This window comes from Girardinichthys multiradiatus, chromosome 14, assembly GCF_021462225.1.
Source record: "Girardinichthys multiradiatus isolate DD_20200921_A chromosome 14, DD_fGirMul_XY1, whole genome shotgun sequence".
NCBI classification, from domain to species: domain Eukaryota; kingdom Metazoa; phylum Chordata; class Actinopteri; order Cyprinodontiformes; family Goodeidae; genus Girardinichthys; species Girardinichthys multiradiatus.
In genome coordinates, this window is record NC_061807.1 from 38,074,453 (window position 1) to 38,098,829 (window position 24,377).

At 39.7% G+C, this 24,377-nt stretch overlaps 2 protein-coding genes across 2 annotated transcripts; both read right to left on the minus strand.

Annotated features, from left to right (window-relative positions):
* Positions 1–2,842: 2,842 nt before the first annotated feature.
* Positions 2,843–3,267, minus strand: LOC124880793 (histone H4). Its single transcript, XM_047386146.1, has one exon. The coding sequence runs from the start codon at positions 3,187–3,189 to the stop codon at positions 2,878–2,880; it is 312 nt and encodes a 103-aa protein (XP_047242102.1). The 5' UTR covers positions 3,190–3,267; the 3' UTR covers positions 2,843–2,877.
* A 278-nt stretch (positions 3,268–3,545) lies between these two features.
* Positions 3,546–4,758, minus strand: LOC124880779 (histone H1-like). Its single transcript, XM_047386131.1, has one exon. It carries the CDS (start codon positions 4,731–4,733, stop codon positions 4,134–4,136), a length of 600 nt encoding a protein of 199 aa, XP_047242087.1. The 5' UTR covers positions 4,734–4,758; the 3' UTR covers positions 3,546–4,133.
* Positions 4,759–24,377: the final 19,619 nt, after the last annotated feature.

A 24,377-nucleotide genomic window follows, 5' to 3' on the forward strand; every position in this document is an offset into this window, starting at 1 on the left:
TGTGGTAGAGGCGGCTCGTGCGCCATGAATCGTGCGCACCACATCGTGCGGGAGACCCAGTCTTTCTAAGCGATCCTGTTCAGCGGCCAGACCCAGAGATGCTGACCTAACTCTGGGACGCTCCTGATCGCCCCTCCCGCCTGGAGGAGTGCATCCTCTCTCCATGGCAGCTGCCATGGGTGACCTGACACCAGCTGCTGCAGGTTCGGGAACCATGGCGCGCTTTTGCGCTCGGGGGCTACAAGAATCACTGAGAGCTGTTCCTCTCGGACTCGAACCAGGAGCCGCGGGATCAGCGGAACTGGCGGAAAAGCGCAAAGGAGCCTTTTCGGCCACGGGCTGTGAGCAAAGACATCCACTCCTAATGGTGGATCCTCCCGTGGGCTCAGTGAGAACCACAACTGGCATTGTGCGTTCTCCTGTGTGGCGAAAAGATCCACTGCTGCTTTCCCAAATCTGCTCGAGATCTGAACAATCAGCTCAGGTTGGAGACTCCAGTCCCCGGGACGAGGACCACCTCTGGACATGATGTCCGCTCCTCTGTTCAGGACACCGTGGATGTACACTGCTCTGATAGAGAGCAGGTTCATGCGCGCCCAGCGCAGCAGCCGCCTGGAACTGTTTAGCAGCTGAGCCGAGCGCACACCTCCCTGGCGACTGAATGCAGTCTCTCAAAAAGGTGATTTAGGAGAAGGTCCTAAAAAGACAGAAAAAAGGAATATAATTGTAACTGCTTAATAAAGCATGTCTTAGAGACTAAAACCGAGTAAAAATAGCACATATAAATGTCTGTATTACATGATATGGCTCGCTAAAGTGTGCGGCAAAGAACACAGTGGCATAGTTTTATAAAGTTTGATATCATTCTAGATTAGTATGTAACATAATACATTTGATAATATCTAGTAATTATGCAATAGATATGAAGAGAAAATACTTTTATTTTACACACTAAAAGGTTTCTAGTTGCATACCATGGAGGAAAGCACCACTGGAAACACCTGACTTAACTCTCTACCAAACCTGCACCCTAACCAAAGTAAAATCGTCCAGTGGGGCATCACGTGGTTCTGTGATCTGCAGCTAATCCACTGCTTGGATTTCAGTGTACGCGAAACTACTTTTACCGTAATTTCAGTGTTTGCAAAATCTTTTGAGCTATGCCTGCTCCCAAGCTTGTCCCAAGTGTCTCAGGCAGGACACCATTAAAACATTTCAGACAATTTTGACTCTTATTTCTATTTTTCTGTTATTCGTTTTTACCTTTTACCTTTGTGTGACTCTGCATGCTTCTCTTTACCTTACACTTGATGCTTTTAAACCTAAACTTCCTGACTGAGGTACAGTAAAGGATCTCTGTGTTCTATCTATTGTACTCAAGAAACGCTGAGGTCAGAAGTACGATAGCCTCCTCCTGTTGGTCCTGTTCATAAAGCTCAGGGCCTACATCATCAGACTGATTACTGTCATACATATGATCGTCCTCTTCAGAAGCTGTAACCATAACAGCAGCAGCTCTAACCCTTACAGCTAGTTCCTCAACTTCCATTTCATTTTCCAGTTCTAGCTGTCTTTCTCTTGTAGTTTGGTTATCTACATCTTCCATCCTGAAGTAACAGTGTTAACAATGACAGTGGTTCTTTCTCTTTAGCAATACAGGTCAGCTGTATACTTATACTATCATTACACAACGGACAACATCTGAAAATATTCCAAAATATTAGGAAATGATGCTTACTTCTCGTTTGACATAAGAAAATAGCTTCTATAACACTTCTGGTGCCTAAACCAATCAAAACACTGGACAGATAGTGTTATGACAGCCAGGAAATCTGTAAAGATCTCTTATGTATCATTAAAAAAAAGTACAAACTACTACATACGTCATCACTGCTTTTTAGTTCATTTAGAGTTTATTCTATATATTTGTCACAATATGCTCACTTTATTCATTTCAGTAAAGACACATTTCACATATTTCTTTCTGTGTAAATATTAGTATTAGTAATTATATTATTAGTCTATTCAAAATCAAATTTCACGCAGAACAGAAAAAAAGTAGGGTGACTTCACTTTTACTCAGTAATTTGTGATCTTTTATTCAGTTTGTACATGTTTTATTTAGATTATCTCTTTGGAAACAAGTTAATTGATTGTCGTTTCAAAATGGAACATAAATAATTGAAATACAGTCATTTATCTTTGTTTTATGAGAGGATGAGGTAAAATGCTAAGTTAGCTTCATACTGAAAAACGTTAAAATATAAAACATCTGGTTCTGTTCAGGGTTGACTGAATGAATGAAGAGTTTGGGTCCTTTTGTCCAAAAAGCAAACTTAGTGTAAGTAACAGGATTCATTGAGCGTGTTACTTTCTCTTTATCAAATCATCCCTTAGAATAAAAGCATAGATTAAAACACATCTTCTCAGATTCATCTGAGAGATGTGTCACCAGGCAACTTACGTGGTTCGGGTCTAAGTTTCTAGACATTCTGTAGAACTCTAAAAAAAATAAAATACAAATACGTTGAAGGGTTCTAATCATTGATAAGATTACATTTTCTGTATTTCACTTTGACTTGTTTTTAACATCTTTTGTTTAACATTTAGTTTAACATGGTGTGACTTTAAAATGTGCTTTTGGTTCACTAAATAAAAACTCAAAAGACATATCTTGATCATGTAACAAGAGGTGAGAATACCGTTAGGTATATGCTCCTCCCCGCAGATTTCGGTCTATGAGTATAGAAGCGTCATTAGTTTTTTTCTTTTTATTGCCAATACCATATGAATTAATCCCAAAAAGAAATCAGCTTCTTAAAGAGTGGGCGGGTGGCCCTGAAAAGGGCCTTTTTGTGTTTGTTTAAACGGTCCAATTTAACCTCCGAAGCCGTACAGGGTGCGGCCCTGCCTCTTCAGAGCGTAAACTACATCCATGGCGGTGACGGTCTTCCTCTTGGCGTGCTCGGTGTAGGTGACTGCGTCACGGATTACGTTCTCCAGGAACACCTTCAACACACCGCGGGTCTCCTCGTAGATGAGACCGGAGATGCGCTTGACTCCCCCGCGGCGAGCCAGACGGCGGATAGCGGGCTTGGTGATTCCCTGGATGTTATCACGGAGAACTTTACGGTGACGCTTGGCGCCTCCTTTCCCGAGTCCTTTGCCTCCCTTTCCTCGGCCACTCATTTTGTCTTCTTCTTCTGTGGAAACACAAAGATGAATGAGAGCGGCTTGCAGACTCCCAGCTTTAATGGCTGAGCTGCGGACCTAGGAGGAGCCGAACTCAGCAGCTCCTCCCACATGGTTCGGAGATACTGGGACTGTTCTGTTTTTTTAAGTTCGGATTTATGATTAGATTGAACCGAAACTGCTAGTGAATCAAAATCCCCACAATTTTATCTTAAAGGAATCATTTCAAATAAGACCTCCACAGCTAGGTCTGATGTCGGGTATTTATCCATTAAATGTGGAGACGTTCAGGAGGAACATCTGAGACACGTTTACATGAAACAAACCGTCTCTGCTGACTCCTCTGAAATGAATCATTGTAAATAGATTTCTTTAATAATGTTTTTGCACTTCGCCATCATGTTTACACAAGTTGTTTTGGGAGCGTGGACTCATCTGCGTCAAATAAACCGCTGAATGAGGAAATGTGCCTGTTGCGGCAGAACCGGCTCCATGTGCCAGTTCATTTACATGACTTATGGGAGTCGGCTCAGTCCTTCCGTTGTTTACACATTTCCAACACATGAAACACAAAATATTTATGAAACTGTGTCAGCATTGATGTGTATTATCAAAAGTCAGGTCAAATATTAAGAGTTCCAGCTAAAGGAACCAGAATCTGTTATGGAGTTGAGCCAAATCATATGGATCCCTGATAAGAAGCAGAATTCTCATCACTACTGATGAAATGGACCCGGACAATAAATCCAAGTGAATCTAGATGATGCTGTTGGTCTATAGAGTAAAATGTAGAAGGATGTTGGAGGCTTTTAGGCAGCTCAACTAGTTGAAACTATTGCAGTGGTATTTAATTGAATGAGTCTCTCTAATGACAGGATGTGCTCCACAGGAGAAAGTGTGGTGGCTCTGAAAAGAGCCTTTTTTGCTGCTGTAGCAGCTGTTTACTTCTTGGCCTTCTTTGCTGCGGGCTTCTTGGCTGCAGGTTTCTTCACTGGAGTTTTCTTGGCTGCGGGCTTCTTGGCGGCCTTTGGCTTCTTAGCGGCGGGCTTCTTGGGACTCTTGCTGGGCTTTTTCACCGCCTTCTTGGCCGGAGCCTTCTTCGGGGTCTTCTTGGCTGCTGGCTTCTTAGCGGCGGGTTTCTTGGCCGCGGTGGTCTTCTTGGCAGCGGGCTTCTTCGCTTTAACGGGAGCCTTCTTCTTCACCACCTTCTTGGCTGGTTTAGCGGCTTTAGGCTCCTTGGCGAGCTTGAAGGAGCCGGAAGCCCCCGTCCCTTTAGTCTGGCTCAGCGTCCCTTTAGTGACGAGCGTGGTGATGGCGGTGTTGATGCGCTTGTTCGCCTTGCTCACATCCACTCCTTTCCCGGCCAGCACCTTCTTAAGAGCCGCCAGGGACACCCCCTTGCGCTCCTTGGACTCGGCCACAGCGGCCACGAGGAGTTTCGGGAGGCTGGGCCCGTCCTTCTTGGCCCGGGGAGCGGACTTCTTCTTCGGGGCTTTGGCCGGAGCCTTAACCGGTGCAGCTGCTGGAGCTTCTTCTGCCATGTTTCTCGGACTGTGTTGTTTCTCTGAACGTGAGGAGCTCAGAGCGGGATGCGGGACTTATAACACACATGAGAACCGTGAAGAAACAACCCAGCCTGCTCCTCCGCTGCCGTTTAGAAAAGCTGCGAAACTTTGTGTTTTCTCCGCCACGTTTTCGCCACAGATTTCTCAGAAAACAAACCTTTTCTAAAGCAGATGTTACAAAAGGAGATAGAAAAGTCTCCCTCCTCAGCAATGAGCTCATGTTTGACCTCCATGAAGTGTTTGCTTCGTTTCAAGAGCCTTTAATCCTGTCCGATTCTCGCTCTGTTTGCGCTGCTTGCAGCGAGTTTTCCTGTAATTTCGCCTCCGAATATAACTTAATCTGTCTTGTAGTAAATTAAATCGTTTAGTTTCTTTTAGGTGAGACTTTTGAGGACAGAATCAGAGTAAAATGGTTGCGGTCAAGTAGTTTGTTAAGTTATAAGGAGGAACTTTTCAGCGGATATAAACACACCGACAGGATCTCTTGAGGCGGATTAATGATCCGCTGGAACAAACTTCCTGTCTGAACTAAAGGTAGAACTAGAGACAGTTCTTTTCAGGAAGTTTAATATTGAATAATAATAATGACGACCATTTTTCTCCTTTTCTCACATTTCCTTAGGTTATTTAATTATGTTTTTAATCTTAGTCGCAATCCACAACGATTGTGTAGGGGATGAAGCTCGACGGATTGTTTTGGACAGTCTGCCAGAAGAATGATCCAGAGAATAGACCCCTTGATAAAGCCCATTAGACTGGTGTATTGGTATACAATATACACACAATGATAATAGTTTGGTTAATGTGTATAGTCACTTTGAATCTTGTGAAAATGAGGTGGAATATTTTTGCAGGCTGGCGATTATGAATGTACTAATCCAAGATAATAGTATTTACAGTTTATGTGTTGTGGGTGATTTTAATGCTGATCTGTCAGACAGTAATTCTCAGTTTGCTAACCACTTAAATAATTGTTGTGAAGATAATAATCATATCATGTTAACCAAAGTGTTATTGCCCCCCCCCCCCCCCCCACCCCCGACAGCTACACATATATAAGTGAATCTTGGCATAGTACATCATGGCTGAACCCTTGCATCTATACAGCGGATGGACAGGCAGCATTACATAACATGACTAATAAGTATAGTGTAGCTGTGTCAGACCATATACCTTTTGGTTTTACTGTAAATGGGGATCAGCAACTGCAACAACTGGAAATAATAACATCGCTAACAATGTTTTCAGTGTAAAATTAGACTGGTCTGCATTTAGTAAAGATGACCTCTTGGCTTACTATAATGACACAGATATACATCTGAACAACATTTATTTTCGTAAAGAAACTATTTTGTGCAAGGATGTCAAGTTTAAAGATGTGAAGCATAAACATGAACTTTGTTCTATGTATGATAATATAGTGTCCGCTCTGTATGAAAGTGATAAACCCTTTGCCAGACATAATAAGCACAAGAAAGCAAACTTCAGACCTGTCTGGTAACAACATGTAGCCATGTACCAGGATGAAGCGTGTGTAGCTTATAAATGTTGGGACATGGCTGGAAGACCCAAGCAAGGACCTGAATTTGAATGCAGGTTAAATGGGGAAACCGTATCTCTGCCCCCTTTGGAGTTAGCAATGGTGTTAGACGAGGTGGGATTTTATCTACGGTTTTATTTATTTTATATGTTGATGATCTGTTCATTCAGCTGAGAGCCTGTTATACTGGATGTATGCTTGGTTAAACATTGATAGACCATCATAAGTATGCAGACGACCTGGTAGTATTCAGTCCAAGTATTGCTGGTTTACAGCAACTTCTTATTATCTACTGAATAAGGTGTGCAACATCAAACACAGTGTAAAGCTGCTAAAAGTGCTATTTTGATATGTAGAACCAAGGATAAGCAGCTAAATTGCCCTGTTTTTAAACTGTCCAACAATGTTTTGGAGGTGTAAAACAATGTGAAATACCTCTGCCATTTTATGACTGATCAAATGAATGATGATGATATATACAGGCAATGGTGCAGGCTAATGCACATAAGTTTAGCTTCTGTTCTGAATTGAACAGAAGCTAAACCTTTTTAAAGTGCCTGTGACATGCTTTTCCCACAAATGCAGAAATGGAAAGAAAACATGTATTAAAGGAATTGGGCAGTAAGTGACATATTAGGATTAAAGACGCAATAAAAGATAATTGTGACACAAAATGAGCATATTTCAATGTTCACTTTTGCAAGTCCAAAGTCGCTCGGAAATGGGATGTCTCCGGTCATTCATTGTGTGAGCCTCAGTGATAAATGGTTCAGGTAGAAGCCAAGTTGTGTTAAAAACAAGGTGAAACGGTGCATTGCTGGTGGTGGCAGCAATACTACGACACCAGCTGTTAGTCTGCACTACTTTCCAGAAGTGAAGATGACCAGAGCTGAAAAACTGACGAAGGCTGGTCTCACCAATCACAGCCAGTTGTGATCGATGTACTATTCGGCAAACTGCTTTAAACAAGAAACAAAAGATGTTCATTCAACATTGATTTATGGTCAGATTGGTTATTGGTTGAAAAACAGTTGTTGAATAAACAATGAATCAACACGGATATATTTAGGTTGAAATGCCAACGTTAACTAAGCATTGTTTCAATGTACATGGCCTGACATTTCTTTGTGCTAAAAGAGCAGGAATTCAAATTCTCACGGGACCTTTATTGTTTATTAATCACCCTTTATTGGAGTTTCACAAATCAGAGAGGTTTCACAAATCACAAACCTGGTTTTAATTATTCTGCTATCAGTTTAGAATAATCTAGTCCTGGTTTGAAGTGTCTAGGTGTTGTAGTTTTTTAACTAGTTGATTAAAGATGCTGAAGGTAGCGAAAAAGTTAGTAGAATCGCTCTTTAGCATTTCCGGAATTGGAATCCAACTTCAGCTTCGTTGTTGGTAGTGATTTTTTTTTTTCTGTGTGTGTGTTTTTAATGCAATAACATTTTACTTGAGATTTGAGAGGTTTTTGCAAATAAAATAGATATTTAGTAAGATTTTATTAGAAACATGTTGGTGTCTTACAGTCTTAGTAATATCAGAATCAGCTTTATTGCCAAGTTCGTACATACAAACAAGGAATTTGACTCCGGTACACTTTGCTCTCGGTTTTTTTTTTTTTTATATAACTTTGCTTTTTTACTATCACACGCTACCATTCATACAACACTGTACTCAATCTTGCTCATGGATGGCAACATTTTCTATATTATCTTTCTTTTTTCATTTTTGTTTTAGGTTCTGCAGGAGAAGTAGAAGGCCTTTATCACAAAAAAGAAAAAGTAAGACTGCACTAGTTGACACCACCTCAGTTTTCTCATCTCACTATGTCTTCTTATTGGTCAAAGAGACGCCAGGTCACTAGACTTGTTAATGACATCCAAAACGACATACTTAAAGTACACCTATAACATGCCAGAATTTGCTGTAGTCCTGTAGGCCAGTTGTACAGTGGCACCCTAGAAAAGGCATAGCATTGTCCTGCTTTCCCCTCGCTCTCTGTGGAGACATACTGCCCTGCTTGCAGCGAGTTTTCCTGTAATTTCGCCTCCGAATATAACTTAATCTGTCTTGTAGTAAATTAAATCGTTTGGTTTCTTTTAGGTGAGACTTTTGAGGACAGAATCAGAGTAAAATGGTTGCAGTGAAGTAGTTTGTTAAGTTATAAGGAGGAACTTTTCAGCGGATATAAACACACCGACAGGATCTCTAGAGGCAGATTAATGATCCGCTGGAACAAACTTCCTGTCTGAACTAAAGGTAGATTCAGCAGCAGCTGGACTGAAAATCACTCCGAGAGACAGTTCTTTTCAGGAAGTTTAATATTGAATAATAATGAATACTTTTTCTCCGCCCTTTCTCACACTTCCGTAAATTATTATTTTTTAAACAGCACTCATGACCAAACAGTGAATATCTGGTGTACAATATCTATATTGCGGGTTCTGTAAATCTATATATAATGTACAAAACATGAAAAGTTCGTTCAACCTATTCTTGCCTATCTACATTTTTAAATGAGAAAAACACCAAACTAAAGAAATGAAATAGATTAAAGTGTTTCACATTTAAGTTTTTCCACAAATAATAATGAAGCTAATTTTAAACACAATGATGATAAAATATACACAAATAACTTCAGGTTCAATATTTTCAGAAGGCACAACATATGTTTCAGAATTCCATTTTTAAAATAAAACAAACAAAAAGCATTAAAAACCAGGTGGTCTTTACTTTTTATTTCATATTTATGCACTACTTTATATTGGTCAAAATCCGGGTATTCATTCATATAAAATGGAAATTAAGGTATAAGCATTGCTTGACTTTCTCTCTGAGGCCTGCAGAAGTAAACTGTGTTCCAGAGAATTCCCTGCAGAGACGCTTTCTCTACGAAGCCGAGTGGTTTTCCCAGTCTGGAAGGAGGACAACCGAGACCGCATCACCGTGGTTACAGTAACTGTGCAGTTGGTTGGCGGACAGAACGAAGCGTCTTTCATCCACAGCTACGGAGGTTAGCCGAAGCTAACCATTTGTTCACAGTGGATGTTTCTTCAAACCTCGTCGCCCCGGACAACGTTTCCTCACCACGGTTCATGAGGTTAGGTTTTGGGCAGAGAGATAGAAGTGATTTAGAATGAAATAATCTAAATGTTTTTCATTTTATGAAGTTTGGTTTTGTTTGTGTTGAACTCAGCTATCTTGGTGCTAGCAGGCTATCTGCAGCACACATGCTCAGCTTTGCATTCTGTGTTTGTGTGTTTTCAAAGTTAAGACAAACTTTATTTAAAGGGGTGATTTTAAACAAAAGATTGATCATAACTTGCCATCTGCGCTTATGCATTTTAACCCTTTTATTGACGGTATTTTAAAGGTGTGTGTTTGATTCTGGTGCTAAGCTATGTTAGGATTATGATTATTGATTAATTAAAATTAATTAAGAATTATAATTAAGAATCATAATTTGAGAAAATCAATTTCTTAACCAAAAATCCTCATTTATGAATTGAAACCAGAGATGTCTTCTGGTGTTGTAATTGTGGGGGGAGTTACTTCGCATCCGCAGGTAACTCCAAGAAGAGCGGTCAATCTCCGTCCTCTGGCCTCCTTTGGCGAAAGGGGAAAATATGATCTGACCGTCCACAGTTGACTGGAACAAAACAAGGTGGTAATCCGTCTCCTTGAAACCTCTGTGAGGGTTTTTTCTTCTGTTACGTGTTAAACTAACGTATTCGATCGGCCTTCTTATTTCAGAAACTTCTTTCATGAATTTTTCTTTTTTGTTGGCCAACGGAGGAGAATAAATGAAAATCCACATGGGATCTCTTCTCCAGAATTGATGCTCCAGTTGCGTGGTAACCGTGTCGAGCACCTCCTTAAAGAGGCCACCTTCCTATATAGTGTCTTGTGACGTCAGACTTGGGACGCCCCGTCATATCAGCCGCAGTGTCCGCTGGGATTTTTAGTAGCGGACTATCCTGGAATACAAAATGGCCGATGATGCCAAAAGGCCTGGTAGCGTCCAGCAACGTGCAAATTGTCCAATATTCAGCACAACATGTGGTCCAACAGCTATCAGTTTCTTTTGTTAGCTTTAACTGCTAACAGGTAAGAACACGTGCTTGCATACTTAGGCCCATTTCTCCAGAAGTTTTTCCAAAATACCTCCTTAAATATTTGACCATTTTCTTAATAATATTTCTTTAAATATTATTTTAATAAATAATGGCATCTAATGAGACACCGTTGAGAATTAGTCATCCAGAAGGTTGGTTTTATTCAGCAAATCATTCTTTAAAACATTATTTTATAAAAACAATATTTTATCTGATCTTGCATTGTGAATGGTTGTCTAAACAATTGCTGATTATTGCCTAAGTTAGTTCAAAGACTAACTTAACTCCATTTCCAGATTCTTCAAGATAATCCTTGGTTCTCAAACATAAATATTGCATGGTAATGTTGCATCACTCTTTTGGTCATGGTTTCCAATCATCTTTAATCAACTTGTTTATATTGTACATAGCCCATTAGTCTTTGTAATCCTTTAATTCTGCTTAGTAGTTTAGTTGGATTGTTTTAGCATAGTAAAGAGTTTGTTGATCGAAATATGTTTGACTTTGAGTTGACTTATTTTTGTTAATAAATTCTTGTATTTTAAGAAATTGTGTGAATTCATTCCATGTGTGCGCAGAGTTGTGGTGTTCAATAATGTTAGAGGTTAGCTCACCCTTTTGATTTTGTACTATTACCACCGCCTTATTAGGCTGGTATTCACAGGACAACTCTTAACAGACTGAAATATTATTTGATAAAATATTAAATTATTAATATTAAATATTAAATAATATTTTCAAATTCATAGTCACAACAGTGACAATGACTCTAAAGACAGATACAGTATTTATGGCTGACAAGGTATTGAAAAACAAGTTTGAGTTTGTACTAAATTGTGCATTATGTCAACTGCATAGATGTCAAGAGTGTGGAGAAAATGCAATGTATTGAGCAAACATGTCTTTTTGACACCAAATGTTGAACCCAATATTGTGCAATCAGGATCTTATATTATTTAATATTCAAATAAATAACCATTCAGTCTGTCAGGTATTCTCCTGGGAAAACCATCCCAATATCAAGGTGGCATTAGTACAATAGATGAAAAAGTGATTCAATCAGTGACATCACTGAACAGCAAAACTCTGCACACATATGGAATAAATTCACAACAAATTAAACATATTTCTGTTCACAAACTGTTTACTAAATTAAAACTACCAAGCAAAATGAAGGAATAAGGAAGGGATTCAACAATGAACCATGAACCCTACCATTGCTTGGACTGTGCTCTCAGCAACACCAGATGCTTGCAACTGTGCTACAACAGAACCACACCTGTTTAACAAGGGATTATTGTCAACAGAGAGGGTAGTTATGGGAGAGTCTGACTGAATGCCTGCAAAGTTGAGGGTTCACCGACTCCATTCTGACTGTCCACGTTGGCAGAAGTATTTGTCAAAGAAACATCTGTATGGAAATGAACAATATGCTTCTTAAAACCTGAACAAGTGCAAAATGATAAACAACATCCCAGCTGTCCACATTTCAAACCTAATGTCTATCCAGGATATAGACCGTGGTGCAGTCTCAAATGCTGACAAAGCAATGCAGAACCTTTGTGGTGTACCTTACAAACACAAGGAAACATATTTACATCCACAGATATCTATCACCTCAAGTGTCATGTAAACATCTCGCTCTTAGCTCCTAAACTCTGGGACTTTCCTTGGCACTTTCCATGTCAATGATAAAAACTGAGGTTTGGATGGACGTATAGAAGTTGGAGAGGGAATCATGGTAGTGTGCTTTGAAGAGTTCATCAAAAGCTGCCAAGGATGTCTGAGCCTTGAAAGGGATGACCTTGTCATCCATGATGACATATCATCTTTGGATGCTGTTCTTCTTCTCACCAACACACAGGAGAAAGGGCTGTCCCAGCTCCACACCAGCTATGAAGGTTTTAACACTGGCTCCCATCTTTAACAAATTTTAAATAATAATCATGAGAACATCTTGAAATGCAGCGCTGCAAAAAATATGCTTCAATACAAGAAGTAGGATCATCAGAACAACTGCATAAATACATTACTATCTGCATATAAGCAAATATCTCACAACATTGTCCACAGCTTGACAGACAAAGATTTTAGCACTCTTCTTGTGGCCTTTGAAGGTCGCAAGAGGACCAACTGTAGAATGCTTGACAGATCACTGTCCTAGCCTAGGGGAAAAAAAGGACAAATATCAGACATTCAAATCATAAATAATTAAAGTATTCTAAAGAGAACAATGATCCAAATTCTCCAAACCCACTTTTTTCATACAAAAAGTTGGTGGTAGGGAGAAATTCTGAAACTTACTGGGCACAAAAAAATACAGATTTATGAAACAGCGCATAAACATATCACTGCACACATTGCCTTCATACATCCCAATTTACAGTGAATTGGGCGCAGCTGCATGCACATGGCCCTTGGACCACGCTGTCTCTGCCGATAAATACATATGCAAAAAGGTATAAATAATCGGAAGGAACCCACCACATGCCCAAATAACCATGGCAATGGTGCTGTGATACTTAAAGAACCGAACAGGTTCCTATCGATGGAAAAACGCTAAGAGAGACTGTGTCTACAACTTGAATGACATCAGCAAATAAATCCTGGCTGAAAATAAAATGTTTGTTGGCTCGAACCCGTTTAGTTCTACAATGTGTGCATCAAATCCAAACGGTGCTGTCTAGCTGCTGTATTAAGCTCAACCATAGCTCAGTGCTGATCATTATAATAATGTGAATATCCCTCTTATATTTCTATTATGAAGACTGTCACCACACACTGTGTGAAGTACTTTAAATCTTTACAACCATTCAGGACGTCACATAAAAATAAATGAAAAATTACCTAGAAGGCAGCCATCGCACACGGAGCCCAATTGAGGTTTGTTCCCAACACTACTATTATAATTGGAATAATTATAATTACTTTTCTAGCATAAAGGAACCATAAGTTGAGGAGGCCGTTGCATTAGTGAGACACATTTGCGCATCACAAATATGTTGCGCAGATATTGATTGAAAATGCCTTCTATTCATAAAAGCATATTGACTTCCTGATGGCGCCTTATACCAGTATCGGTGCAGTCTATAGCTCTGATTACATTCAGAAATCAGCTCCTCGCTGCAAATGAGAGCCACAGTTTAGGGGAACTTTGTATATCTGAGCAACATACAGATGAGACCGACCCATATGGCTGGCATGGCCTGGCTCAGGGATTACTGTTAAATACCCGAACTATCAGTATGCTCCCTCTGAGAAGCTCTGGCTGAAAGGACCGCAGTGTATTGTGAACCTGAACTGGCACCGGTTCCTCCTGGTTTCCCTCTGTAACACTGAGGTCAGCACCGTCCAGAGCTCCAAAATAATGGCCCTGAGCAATCTAAACCAGCTGATAAGCAATGCATCAACATTTCTGAAAACGACGCTCCCTCCGCCTTCTTTCCATCGGCGATGTCCTCCAGAGCCAAAGCTGCCATTGCTCCACAATAGCACACAACTTTATGCAGCTATTTATGGACATGAGTGATTGTATACAGCTTGTCCACCTTAGGAATCATCAAACCTGACTTGTTAGGAATTAATCTGCGAATCCAATATCGTTTTCTTTTTCAGTGAGAATGAAAGTGCTTCTTGATTCAAACATACGATGATTCACATGCATTTTATACTCCTCAGCAAGAAGACTGTTGCACATTTCCATGTACATGTGACAGAAACAAAGAAAGTTTCACAGTTTCCATCCAACCGATGTTGTTTACATCATTTTCTGAAGTGTGTTATTGTATGAGGCTAAATGTAATTCAGTTTCATCAGGTTTTAAACCATAAGAACTCATTAAAATAACACCGGGTTTGATTCTCCATGACTGAAATAAAACTGAATGGAGTCATATTTCAGTCAATTTAGTTGAGTTTTAGTCATCTGTGGTTTATTATTGTCATTTGAAAACGTTTGCGTGGCTTCCGCACATTTTCACAGCAGGTCAACAGTTTATTAATTAAGTTTATTAAGTTTATTAATTTACGTACATTTTCACGCAATGTTCATTTTTGTATATGCTGAGTTGTGCGTAAAACATTCCACCACAAGGTTTTTGTGCGTAAGCACATTTCATTCAGGAGGCTCCAGATGTCTTCAATGTGCTCATTAGAAGTCAGAGTAGGCCATTTTGACAAAAATCTGCCTGATACTTCCTCTCCACAGTCTACAAAAGAATAAGCATTTTCATGCTTATGCAGCCTTAAAGTGTATACCTTGAATGATAAGTCACTTACACAAAATAATTTCTCTTTCTTACCAAGCCACTGATGTTGAGGAATCGTGGAAAGACATCCAAGACTGCCAAAGAGCACTGCTGATTTCAACCAATGTTTGGTGGTACTGAAATGTGGCCCTCATCTTCTTTGGTTGCCGATTTATCAGTTAAATGTTTCAAAAAAGGAGATTGCTCACCAAGTGCTCACCAAGCAGTGTCTTGTGTATTCCTATGTCTCTATTTAAAAAAGCTTGTGGTGCATTATTTCAAGGTAGTAAAAGACTAGGCTATGTAACAATTTTATCATTTTAGGCTATAGTTTATAGATTAGTAAAGTAATAATATATAAACTATAGCAACAGTCCCACAATCAGCGCAGGTTCAGAGATAGGAAGACGAGCCAGGTTATCAGTGCCCAGCTATAAACCCAGCAAACCAGCTCACTGGCAGGAGAGGAACTAAAAAACAAGTTACTGATAATGGAAAAAGAAATAAACAACAGTAACAACAATCTATTCTGCGCTTTACAGTGTTTTCATCGCAAGACGTGCGCACACCTGGGAAGGAGGAGGAAATAGGAAAGGATGGCGCTGTGTGGACAGTGGTACGGGAGTGATATGGACGTCTTCCCCGCCGGTGAAGGGGACATGAGCAGTGGGTAATGCCGCTCTGGCAGTGGGATTCGGGGCTTTTGATGAAACATCTGGGGTGGAAGCCCTGGGGACAAATAAAGTTCTTCTGCATTAAATTGAATTGAATTGAATTGAATTGAATTGAATTCGAAATCAAATCGAAATCAATCACTGAGACTCAAGTCCTATTGTTCATGGTAAAGAGCCATTTAATAGAATCAGATTGTTTATGAACGTAACATTACTATTTGTTACTCTCTTTGAAATGCGTGGAAGCCCAGCTATGCTGAGGGTCACAATAGGGTCACTGAAAGCCCCAGGATTTAAAGCCCGATGATTTGTTTTACCCAGGTAAAAGGAATCCCTGGGAATTGTGTACTTCATTTTCCACTGCCATTAATCATTTATTTATCTCAGCCTAATGATGTATGGGGAAGCAGTAAAGAAAACTGCAATACACCTTAATTCCAGAAAATGGCATTACACCTTTACTTTGTTTAAAAGCTAATAAATCATTATTTTTGTTTCAACTGATACATAATAAATTATGAGCAGCTTTAGAGTTATACAGTTAATTAACTCCTTCCATTATTTCTTAAGTTGTACTGGATCCATAAACAAGAAAAGGTCAAATCATTATTTACATGTATTTTTTAACCAACCTGCATCTGGCCAGAGTTGTTGCTTTACAACAGCATGATTCATTTATAATAACTATTAAACACTGATAGCACACTTAATTTTCTTGTATTATCTTCAGGTTAACTCTGATAACTACAGAGCATGTTTTAGTGAAAATTGTATTTATGAGAATAAAAATAAAAAAAAGCAACAACTAAAAATCAATCCGGAATTACTGGGAATTGATACCTTGACTGTCTAATCATAAGCAAATATTTATATAAAGAAGAAGATGGTTAGACAGTGGAGTATAGGATGGCAGGACATGAAAAAGATCAGAGCTTCTAGGAATCTTGATCCAAACCTGCAGAGGCATCTGCATAAAGCTATGAAAAATTAAAAATATTTCATAAAAACATATAATAAATAAATAAATATAAGAGTTCATACTCCACTAAGATAGGTTAACATTAAAAGACAAATGGGTACTTTTTGTGTACAATGGAAATGTGAAGTGCTCTGATCATTAGCACATCATTAAAATATCTACAGTTCTTACAGAACTGTGGCAAAACAGTTTACATTAATGCCAACAATATAAAATATCACAAATTTCTGGTGAAAATTATTCTGTTTTATCTTCTGGTACTTGAGGTTATTGACCACATACCTACTAAACTTTTATATTGACTTTCAGCTGCCATAAACAGATAACTCTGGAGTGTCATTCCTGCCATAATTAAGAATATATACAGAAATAAATAAATGACTCTATAAAATAATTACTTGGCCAAAACGTAGCTAGAAATATAAATTAGTGCATCATTAAATGCAACAAAATAATAAAAAGAAGCGACTTATTGAATAATTGATCAATTAATCAGATATACATATATATATTTCTATTTTTACCCACTATTTTTATGTAAACCTCTCGTTTTCAAATCATATATTTTTTCGTGAACTCTATATTTTGCCTTTGTGTATTTAATACAAGGGAATTTCTTGCTGTTTTATTTTTCCTACACTATTTTTTTTCATATTTATTGCGACCCAAATATATTTAAAATATGTTTTTTTCCCTCAATATATATACATATTTTCAAATATTTTTACTGTCATTTTATTTCTTAAGCATTGATATATTTTCTCCTCTAATAAATCCCTGTTGTATTTATTTACCTAACAGATTTCCCTGAGCCCTTTTATTTCCCTTTTATTTTCCCTCAGATGTACATTTCCAGAGGTGTAACTTTAAATTTCCACATCAGATTTGAAAGAAGTGATATATAGAGATAATGTAGCTTCATTCTAGAAAGCTACAATTTTCTTTTAATGGCGTTATGAATACAGTAAAAGATTAGGAGATATTGCAATATTAGTGTTGCTTTAATTCCGAAATTCCACATTAGATGTGGATAACACTTTTTGATCTTAATACAGAAAGGAATCAGCCCAGGACATTAGACAGATTTATTTTAAAAGGATTATAGATATGGCACGGTATACATATATTTTCCATGCTTAGGGACTTTCTTTTTAAATTCCACATCAGATGTGGATGAAACCTACTGAGTGACATCTATGGATGTAAAAATTTTAATCTGGACAGAAATTACCCAGTGATTGTGGACAAATTTCTTTAAAGAATATTATTATATTATTATAGATTAATATTTAAATCCTGTAAGACTCACAAATGGAAAACACAAGGAAAGGCTATAAGAAGTTTATTTTTATATACATTTGTTTGGCGCTCAGACCCCGGGGGAAGACCTGAACGCTGTGAATGATAAGGGCTTGAATGAGTATTTTTAGGATTAAATTAGAGATGTTTTCCCCCGGGATCCGACTGGTGGTGGAGTGGAGGCCTGAAGGATCGGGTTGTTGTGAGTTCAGAAGGAGGAGATGGGGAGGAGGTGGGTCAAAGCTCAGTGGAAGAGTGAGAGAATCTTGCCGATGAGGATCTTTAAAGCGAAGCCTTGGAGCTGATTGGCTGAAGAGAAGGTGCGGACTTGATGCTGATTGGATGGACGGAGACGCATGGAGGAGCCATTGGACCGGCTGAGGTAGGAGGAAGTGTTCCGGATTGAATTTTCATCAAAATCCTGATCTTTGAGCAGAAAGGACTGATTGGAAGTCTGGATGAACATGCAAAGAAAAGGATGAAAATGACCAGCGGCCGAGTTGTTGCAGTGAAGCTGTGGAAATTCCTTGGGTGGATGCAGTAGTTGCTGTCCCTATTCTAAATGAATGGCCCAAAAAATGACTGGGTGCCAAGTTACATAGGATTAATATTTTTCTAAATTGATCGAGAAACCAGGGAGCGGACATTGGAGTCCCTTCAGGAGTGAGAAAAAGGTGCATGATCTGAGGGCTTAATCTGTGACGTTTGAGAGCAAATTCAAACATGGATCGAAAAGGGCAGAAGGGGCCGTCAAGGCGGGCGATGAAAATATAGCAAGGGCCTATTACGGATCAGAAACAAGCGGACTCAAGATTCAGCCAGACACAGTACTGAAAATTTAAAAGGTTTATTCAGCCACAGGAAAAAGTCACTCAGGTAAAACTCCACACAGCGTCTGGGAATCACTGGGGCAGAAAGAAGGATTAGTGACTTGTAGTTTCTCCAGATATTGCAAGGATCAGAAAAGTCACTAACCTGCTTTTGTCTTGGATAGAACTTGAAACCCAGAGGGGAAACCTCGGTGGGTGGCAGGCAGTGATCTCCACAGCACAGGTAAGAGAGACAGGTGGCTTTAGGCTGAATAATTCAAGGGCTTGGCTGGCTCAATAATCCGGGGACAGAAACAGGGTCAATGATCTGAACAAGAGACGTCAGGCAAGGAGCAGGCTGAGGCATAAGCCAGATGTGGGAAACAGGGTTGAAAACCAAAATCCAAACAGTCCGACAGGGAGCAGGCAGAGAGGCAAAATCCAAGAGGCAAGGCAAGGTCAAAAAACAATGATCAGACAGGAAGGAACGCTGGATATCTACTCACACAATGGCTTTCAAAAATCTGGCACCGTCTGCTTGTCAGAGTCAGTATATATCAGGGAAGACACAGGTGCTTGGCATGCCATAGATTGCACTACACTGCAGCAGCCACCAGGTGCATCTCATCTGCTGATTGCAGCCAGGGAGACAGGGTAGAGCAGACGTGCCAGAATCATAACAAGTATGCCAAAAGTATTTCGCTCATCCATCCAAATAAATGAAATCAGGTGCTCCAATAAATTCCATGGCCTTAGGTGTATACAATCAAGCACCTAGGCATACAAACATTTGTAAATGAATTGGTCGCACTCATCCAGTAGTAAAATTTCCTTGCTTCTAAATATTCCACCGTCAACCGTCAGTGGTATTATCAGAAAGTAGAAGCGGTTGGGAATGACAGCAACTCAGCCACTTTGTGGTAGTCCACGTAAACTGACAGAGCGTGTGCAGAGGCCGCCAACTTTCTGCAGAGTCGATCATACAGACCTCCAAACTTCATGTGGCCTTCTGATTAGCTCAGGAACAGTGTGTAGAGTGCAATGCAAGGTGTCAGATGCAGTGGTGTAAAGCATGCCATCTCTGCACTCTAGTGCAATGGGGTTATCCAGAGTGACGAATCGCGCTTCTCCATATGGCAATCTAAAGGAGGAGTTGGGGTTTGGCGTTTGCCAGGAAACCAGTAATTGTCTTACTGTATTGTGCAAAGTGTAGGGTTTGGTGGCGGGGGATTATGTTGTGGCCTTTGTTACGGGAGCTGGGCTCGGCCCCTTAGTTCCAGTTAGATTCTAGACAATTCCTTGCTCCCAACGTTGTGGGAAAAGTTTGGAGATGGCCCCTTCCTCTTCCAACACAGTGCACAAAGCAAGATCCATAAAGACATGGATGAAAGAGTTTGGGTGAGCTTGACTGGTCTGCACAGAGTCCTGACCTCAATCCGATAGAACACCTTTGGGATGAATTAGAGCAGAGACTGAGAGCCAGACCTTCGCGTATAAATCAGTCTAATGGTGTGTTCACACCAAACGCGGATTCTGCGAATATTTTGCGTCATTTGTGTGCTTTTGCTCGCTTGACATTCCGCGTGAACTCCGTGTTGCCAAATTGCAACGCTTTCGCCGCATCATCAAATAGGAGGTGCTTCCATCTGCTGCTTGCTGGTTTCAACTGAACATGGCGGACATGGATTTCACGGACCTAATTACAGTCTTTTACCTGTGGAGAGCCGAAAAACGGCGCCGACGTCGACGTCCCTGGGTTCATGAAATTCCCAGCAGGGTCGAGCTCAATTTGTGGCAGTGGCAAGCAGAATTGGCAGTTCCGGTGGCAGCTGGAACTGCCACAGCCTGCCAGAGCAATACATCCTCCAGTAGCTGTGTCTGGATGATGGTCGATTTCAGCGGTACCTCCATCTATCCAGGACCCAGTTCGAAGATCTGCTGTCCCGCGTTGGGAGACGAATCGGCCTTCGGGACACCAACTACTGGCGCTGTATCCCCACTGCTGAATGCCTGTCCATCTGTCTTCAGTGAATAAATAAATCTCAGCTCAATAAAAAACCAGCCGATTTTTTATGTCCACATCTCCTAAATATAAGATATTTGTGCCTAAACATATGAACTGCCAATATAAATTAGCCAAAAGACAGTAGTACAATGGCGCTATTTTAAAGTTTTACCTGCTACTCCAGTCTCCTCACTGACTCTTCTCCAGGCCAGGTCCTTTCTGTACTTGTCTCGATAAAAATAATTAGTTGAGTCATACAACTCTGGCTTGCCACACACCGCCACTATGATCTGGTCCTCCATCATCACTGACAACCGCTTCTTCTCCGCTGCGGTCCTTCACCCTACGTCACAGCCACATCCAGTCCCTGATTGGTTGACGCGATGCGAATTTAGAAAAAAGTTCCGATTTTTTAACTCGTCCACCGCTCTCGCTTTGCTCCCGCTTCGCTCGGCGCGCCTTTTGCACCGCGTCCTTCGTCTCCTTTGCACCACCTCACGGCGCTCCGCTCCTGAACGCGCCTCTACATAGGGATAACATGTAAATCGGCTGCTCCTATCGCAGAATAAGACCTCACAAATGGGCTTCTGGAAGAATGGTCAAAAATTCACATTATTCTGCTCCTAAACCTTGTGGACAGCCTTCACAGAAGAATTGAGGCTGTTATAGCTGCAAAGGGTGGACCACCGTCACACTGAACCCTGTGGAGCGAATACTTTGGCAATATAGTGTGTCCTAATACAATCACATAACTATTTATTTGTTTTCCTTACGTGTTCTGGTTCCCATGTTATCTTTTCAGCATAGCTTCACTTTAAATAAATCAGAGCAATTTGAGATTTCGGAACATTGTTTTATATTGTTTCTTCAAACTTCTCTGCAACTTTGTTCCTGACCTGTCTCCTGTGTTCCTTGGTCTTCGTGATGCTGTTTGTTCACTAATGTTCTCTGACAAACCTCTGAGGCCTTCAGAGGACAGCTGGATTTTTACTGATATTAAAAGCATGCACAAGTGTTTAGGTCACTTTAGACAGCACGTGAATGCACTGGGTTGTATTTAGGGGTTTAAGAGCAACAGGGGCTGAAAAGAAATGCACGATACATTCTTCAGATTTTTTATGTTTTAAAAAAAAAACATGCATCATTTCACTTCCACTTTATAAAAGTGATTTCTCATTGTTGGTTCACAAGATTTACAAATTAATTTTGGTTGCCTGCTGCACCATGTTAAACCCGTGACTTACACGTCCTGTTTTGCAACTTTTCTGCCACCACACACCGGGATGTTTGCTAACAGCGTAGCTCTAAAGACATTATGAAGATATTTACTTTTTGTATGTTCCATGTCTCTATATGAACAATGCCTTAATAACCTAACTGGCTTGTTTTCCAAGACGCATGACTTTCTAATCATTGAGACATATTGATGCCCTCTGTCAACCTCAGACAGTCAGTCAGTGTGTGAGGAGCTCCGAAAGCAGATCTCCTGTCTTAAGTGACGTGGGCAGTTTATAAAAAGAAACGGTCTACCTGATGCTGTGGCTTCAGTGAAGTAAAGAAATTGGCCAGCAGAGGGCAGCAGACCACCAACAAATCACATAAATTCTTCTGCTGACGTCTCCAGTGAGTAACACACTTCTCTGTTGTGAGACCTTACCAGTCTTCCATATATGGAATATCTAAAATGAGCACAGCACAAAGAAAAATATTTAAAAGTTCAAAAGTGTGTAAAATCTAGAATCCAACTACAGAACATTTGTTGTTCTTTTTGTAAACTTTGGCTAAATGAATGCAGGGCAGGCACCAAACTGCAGTGTAATTTACCTTGTAATTTCACTTTATTAATCGCAAAGGGAACTCATATGTTGTAGAACTCTCACTATCTAAGTTTATTTAAAGAACTGTTATACATGGTCATAGCTGTGGGAATAAAGGATCTACTGTAGCAGCATGTGTTGCAGCAGACTAGCAGAAGCCACTGACTGAAGACATTCAGTCTGTTGTGGAAAGGATGACTGATGTAGTCCTTTATGTTTTTTATTTAATGAAACATCCATCTTTGCAGAAGTCCCCAAACAGAGCCAAGCTTCTTCTGCTTTCATTGCTTAATTTTTACTTTGTTTGATGTATATGTTGTGTTTGAATAGAGCCCTAAAACAGTGAGTGGATCAGCTTCACTTTATTTGCATATTTAAATGTTACCTAAGTGATTAATCCCCATAAATCTAATGAAGCGTCAAGATTTTAAACTCAGATATTTGCTGCCTCATAAAGGACAGAGATGGTTTTAAGTGCTGCAGCATGCTGACTAATAAAGAGAACAGAAAACGTTGTTTGCTGGTGAGTTCCTATTCTGGTAAAGGCCGATTACACCAACCTCAGCCCCAGTGGTTTTGTCGTCGTCGTCCCCCCACTCCACTCTGACAGGATGTTAATGTGTTTACAGATCTGAAGCAGTAACAACACCACCTCTGAGATGTTTAGTGAGTGGAGGCCTGGTTTTAGTTTACCGTGTTTGGATCTTTACCTTTATATCCTATTTAAACATGCATTTTACCACTCAATTTAATTTATGCATTTAGGAAGAAAAAGGTCAAATACAGAAATATTTTAATCAGTCAAATGCATCAAATGTGATCCATAAAGGATGCATTTGTTTTAATTGTTTGAGTTTTTAAAAGCACACAGGGAACAGACCTGGTTCTGTTCAAACCACCATGACCACATGTAGCTCAGCTGTATTTATGCCAGCCTTTAATCAGGGCTGCACTTCATAGTGCTTCACAAGCCTTTCTTTTAAATGTTGAACATATTTGTGAGCTCAGACGTATTTTAAACATTTGCAAGAATATCATGATCTGTCCATTTTGCTAAAATGTTTTAATTTCAACTTATACTACGTATGTCCTGAGTAAATGCTTATGGTTTAAATTGGTTAAAAAGTTTTCTAAACTTTTTAAAAAGAAATAATAATAAGGTTATCTAGAATGCTGAAAGCACAATATGCTTTTTTTTCAAATGTTCAAGTGCAAAGTTAATTTGCAAAACCGTGAGCATGCGGCCAGGTTGTTTTTTGTTACTGGACTTTCCACACATGTGGTCTAAATGTGGTGAAGCAGTACAGAAGTCCAGCCTTAGCAAAATAAATCTGTAATAATTATGTGTTGCTGTGTGATTTTCTTTATTTAAGTGAAAGGTATATATTTCCTCACAATAATCTCAGATAAGAAGGAAAAGGTTGTTTTATCTGCTTCTTTTCACGTTAGACAAGCATTTACTATTTAGGTAAACTGTTGGTAATGCGCATCGGTCTTCAACAAAACACTAACACAAAGTTCAAAGGCATGCGAACCTAACTAGTTCAAGAACAAGAGTTCTTTCAGTGGAAGAATGCTCTGAGTGAGATGGGTTCATAACCCAACAACTGCACTCAAACATTTGCAGACACTCACATTTACTCTTTTACATTGTAAAAGAATTTTAGTAAGCCAGCCAATGCTGGGAAGGTTCACCACTTTTCTGTTTTCTATATTTGTGGGTAATGGCCCTCATTCAGGTGGTTGTACAAAGTATTAACAGTAAGCCTGCCAATAATTGTGATTTTGTTGAAAAGAGTACTCATATGAAATCTTTTTCCCACAGAATAAATGTACAGATTTTCAGGTTTGATTTTTGTGCATTTACAGTGTGAGATGGTGCTGCTGCAAGAAAAGATACATTTGTAAACATGTTTACTGTTTCATCAAGGATTAGCATAACTGCACTGTATAGTCCCAAGATCATTGGTTAGATCATACTTGTTTATAGTTTTGGTCCGAACCACATTTGGTGACTGCTTTTAGCTTAATAAACGTTCTTGAATATATCTGTTATGCTAATCCAGTGACTTTGATGATAATGGAATCATACAATGGTGGGCACAGTTCTGATAATTTGCTAACAGCTAATAG